A 5000-nucleotide genomic window follows, 5' to 3' on the forward strand; every position below is an offset into this window, starting at 1 on the left:
GAAGAGTTGATAAAGGAGAGGGTAGGAAGACAGCTGTGGATAGATAGATAGATAGATAGACTGCTGGACTGATAGATGAATAGACAGGTAAATAGATAGATAGAAAGACGGACAGACATACAGACAGATAGATAGATAGATAGACAGACAGACAGATAGATATAGGAATATAGACGAGAGACAGACAGATAGATAGATAGATAGGTATATAAATAGGTGACAGACTGATAGATAGACAGACAGACAGACAGACAGACACAGACATGGAAAAACAGACAGGTAGACAGATAAATGAAGATAAAGGCAGGTTGGCAAAGAGACAGACAGATAGACAGATATATATAGATAAATAGATAGATAGGCAGACAGAGACAGACAGACACATACAGGCAGACAGAGGCACAGATAAATGAAGAGAAGGACAGGTTAACAGACAGACAGACATAGACAGGGAAACAGACGGAATATACCACACAGACGCCATCACTGATTCATTACTCTTGTGGTGTTGATATTGCCAGCACCTTGAGATTTATGTTTAGTGTGGGAGAGAGAGCTGGCAGAGTTATGCAGCTAACCACAACACCACACCTCTCCTTGACCCGTACCTGAGAGAGAGAGAGAGAAAGAGAGAGAGAGAGAGAGAGATTACATAACGCCTCACTTCACATAATAACGAGGTCAAAGGTCATGCTACCAAAAGAAAGGCCATATGGAACTTCCTCTACGTTGATGATGGTAATATCTCCGTATTATCAACCGTTTTCAAGTTATACACCTCTGCATATCCGTGACCTGGAATCCGACCTTTCCCAGTCACCCGATTTCTTCCAAAATGTAATCACTTCCTTTTGGGACCAGTGGCCACATATTCTGGAAGTTTCATATAATTTCATTCAGCCGTTTCTCCGTCATATCGCAAACAAACAAACTCGAGCAAAACCAATACCTCGCCGGACTCCTTCCCCGACGAGGTAATCACACACACACACACACACACACACACTACGTAACCTTCCACCTCACACAATAATACAATTTTGAACTCTGAGGAAAGTGTGTCATTTGTACTCACATACACACATACATACAACTATACGCACATACAGACACATACAAGCATCCATACACACATAGCCTACATACATACATCAGCACACAAACATACATACAGTGAATATATAAGCCATTTACTGTATACACGCATACTTCAGGCGTATCTGAAAGTGTGTACAAGATAACTAGCACACACACACACACACACACACACACACACACACACAGAGCCGTACTTGTAACCATGCATGGGTTTTGGCTGTCGTTCAAGGCACAGACACGTGCTTCCTTACATACATACATGCATACATACACATACATACATACATACACTCATGCTGCAAAAATACACACAAAGGTACAGTGTTACAAACCCACACACAGCACACACATAATAGGCTGCTTTATCTCTCTCTCTCTCTCTCTCTCTCTCTCTCTCTCTCTCTCTCTCTCTCTCTCTCTCTCTCTCTCTCTCTCTCTCTCTCTCTCTCTCTCTCTCATTATCTAATACAATAATAAACAAGAGACTGACACAGATACACAACCCACACATGTAAGCTCTCTCTCTCTCTCTCTCTCTCTCTCTCTCTCTCTCTCTCTCTCTCTCTCTCTCTCTCTCTCTCTCTCTCTCTCTCTCTCTTTCTAATACAGTAATAAACAAGAATAAAAATAGACTGACACAGAACACAATCCACATACGGTATATAAGCTTCTCTCTCTCTCTCTCTCTCTCTCTCTCTCTCTCTCTCTCTCTCTCTCTCTCTCTCTCTCTCTCTCTCTCTCTCAAGCAGGAGGGAGGCGGGGCTTGGCAAGGCTATAAATAGCACACCAGTTCTCTATCACCACCACCACCACCAACAAAACTCACTCATTTCCTCTACAAACTCACTCTCTCTACACACCCACGCCTCCTGCACACTCACACGGTTAACCAGTGTCTGTGCTCACCCAGGCTACCAACACCAGTGGAATTCGGTCACCGTGAGCAAGAGAAAAAGCGACAGAATTGATACACGTTTTGAAAAGATGCTCGCTCGTTCACATACCCCGTTCAGTGTGCGTACTAGATGGGGCGGCGCGAAGTTATAGAGTTTTCCAGTGATAGCAAAAGTTGAAAAGGGAAACTAGCGATCTTACTCTAACATTACTAGTGGTGTTTTTCCTCTATATAAAAAAAACTATTCTCTGTTCACTTTAATTAGGTAAAAAAAAATTATCATCTCCTCATCTTCCACATTAAGCCGCAGCCATAGATGTGCATTGGAACATGATGCTAGTCACGAAGAAGTGCTGAGCCGCAGTGTTGTCTTACTCTGCCACTGAGCTACGGGAAATAAGCTGCAAAAGGATGAAACTCTCCGCCAAATAAAAATGAATGAATAATACTCAGAATCATTCAAAAAAGAAAAGGTGTTAAGGCGGTGGGAGTGATACATGCATTTGGTGTGAATCGTGGTGAAATTTAATCTGTGGACTCTATACTCTTTTCACTCTAACCTGATTTAAAAATTGCCATCTTGTATGCTGACGTGTGGCACCAGAATACGATGCTGGTCACGAAGAAGTGCTATGGAAAGAATGTAGAGTTTAAGCATCCACTCCATCAGTTACGCGAAATTTGCTGGAAAAAAAATCTGGGCCAAGTTAAGGTGAAAGGACTGGAGCATTTTCCATGGTAATATTTCAGTTACTTCGCCGTTCACAGCTGCAGAATTGGCGTAACAGCTGTATTTGGCGTCACAGCTACAGTATTGGCGCCACAGCTGTACCTTTGTCGTCACAGCTGTGCCCTTGTCGTCACAGTTACAGTATTGGCGTCACAGCTATTATGAGGCGAAGTCGGTGTATTTGCCAAGTGACGTCAGAGGCCGGCGAGCAGAGGGGCAGTGTGGTGTGAGTGCTGGGGGTGACGGGATGTGCTGAGATAGGAGACGGTGCTGATGTACGGGGAATTTGTCTCCTAGCACCGTCACACTGCCCTCTCGCACCGTCACACTGCTCTCTCGCACCGTCACACTGTCCTCTCGCGCCGTCACACTGCCCCCTCTCCCCTCCCCACCTGACGAAGGAGGGTTAAAATTACACTTATTAACAGCACCCGGATCCCTATTACCAGCCTCGCCCTTGAACAGGACTCCACATCCAGGACATTAACTATACTGCCGAAGTGAAGAGAGACAAAGGGGAAACAAACTGCGTCCGCCGCTCTGATCGGCACGAGAGTTAAACCTGCCCCTGTCCAGTGACCCTACGTGCCTTGTGCCCGGTCCCACGCCCCGGCAGGATGGCCAATGTGTCGTCGTGGCCACAGCCTTCCCGTCACCTGGGCCGCTCCCTTAGTGTGGGTCGTGCCCCTCCCTGCCACCAGGACAACGATGGTGGCAGTGTGGTCAGCGGTGGCAGGCGTTTGTACCGCAGCGGCAGCAGTACCCCAACGGCTTGGCGACGGCGACAGCTACTGAGCGTGTCCAGATGTTCCACGGAGTCCCTGGCCATGTCCCTCAGTCCCGCCGGAAGTCGCGCCACAACGCCGTTCCGGAGTCACAGTCGTAGCAGGTCCCCGCGCCCGCCATCAGAAAGCGACGCCCTTGAGGCCCCCGGTGTGCATCAGGAGGCCCTCACCCGCGCCCTGCTCTACCCCTCCGCCTTCCACTACAACCTGCGACTGGCCGGCCTGGTGCTGGTGATGGTGCAAGTGGCAGCTAAGACCCTCCTGCCCCACATCCTGGCACCTCTCACACTATCATGGACGCCCAGATCCATTCTAGTCACAGGGCCATTTTGACACCCTGCCCTGCCCTGCCCTGTCTTATGCTGCCCTGCCCTGCCCTGTGCTGCCCTGCCCTGTCATGTCCTGCCCTGCCCTGCCCTGTCTTATGCTGCCCTGCCCTGTCCTGCCCTACCCTGTTCACTACCTGTTCTCTGCCCTTCCTCATGTCAATCTACTTCCTCTAGATGTACAAAGGATGACCCTAATCAAACATAACCCAAGTTAACCTAATCCAGCTTAACCTAACAACACCTAATCTAACCTCGCCTAATCTTGGGCAGCCTTACCTAACCTAACCCCACCTAACCTCACCCAGTCTTCCCTAACCCACTAACCTCACCTAACCACGCGTCTCAACACACCTCGTCAAACCCAACCTGAGTAGGGAGTCGATGGAGCATAAATCTTCACATCGACGAACATGAAGGATTTGGGTCACTTATTATCTCATTTTGGCAGAAGCAGGTTAGGCGGAAATACTTTGGCTCATCACTCCCCGCCTGCTGACTTCACTGCCCACCTGCTGACTTCACTACTGACCCCACCACTGCCTGCCTGCTGATGTCACTGTCTACACGATGGCCTCTGCTGATTTCACTGCCTCCCTACTCACGTCACTTTTTACTGGCCTACTGATTTCACCACCTATCACCTGACCCTCCTGCTGATTTCCCCTGCTTGTCTGCTGATCTTACCGCCTACACTCGACACAGCAGCATCAGCCAAAACAGAAAACGTACCATAATGCAGAAACCAGAAGAAAATGAAGACGAAAAAGTAACGATGCATAAAAAATGACAAAAGAGTAATCAGAAAACATTAAAGCCTCAAAAAAGCATATGGAAACTCACAAGGAAGAAAAGTACTGATCAGAAAAGTACAGAAAATTATTGGGAAGATGATGATGAAGAAGAAGAAGACGAAGAAGGAAGAGGAGGAGGAGGAGGAGGAGGAAGAGTAATCAGAAAACATGGAAGAAAGAAAAAGTTAACTGATAAAGTCTACAGCTCTTTAAAACTACAAACTAAAACAAAAATACGAATAAGAAGAATTGATTGGCAAACTAGACAGTACAACAATAGGAAGAGATACAGGTTAGTAAATTATGTATCCACGTATAGAGAAGCAGAAATAATATAGAAAACTGTGTGAGGGAAAGAAAATGGCCATTAAT

The 5000-nt window shown here is 46.9% G+C and overlaps 2 protein-coding genes across 2 annotated transcripts in view; both read left to right on the forward strand.

Annotated features, from left to right (window-relative positions):
- LOC145396206 (uncharacterized) overlaps window positions 1-2145 on the forward strand; it is a 10075-nt gene extending 7930 nt beyond the window's left edge. Inside the window, exon 2 of the mRNA XM_080269641.1 lies at window positions 2009-2145. Coding sequence (XP_080125767.1) covers window positions 2009-2145 — 137 coding nt within the window. The remainder of the gene's footprint in view (window positions 1-2008) is intronic.
- The window catches only part of LOC145396159 (uncharacterized), a 105902-nt gene that overhangs the window by 94566 nt on the left and 6336 nt on the right, over window positions 1-5000 (forward strand). The gene's annotated exons all lie outside the window — the stretch shown is intronic.

Source organism: Coenobita brevimanus, chromosome 35 (genome assembly GCF_032717465.1).
Source record: "Coenobita brevimanus isolate Jiangsu-jjx chromosome 35, ASM3271746v2, whole genome shotgun sequence".
NCBI classification, from domain to species: Eukaryota; Metazoa; Arthropoda; class Malacostraca; order Decapoda; family Coenobitidae; genus Coenobita; species Coenobita brevimanus.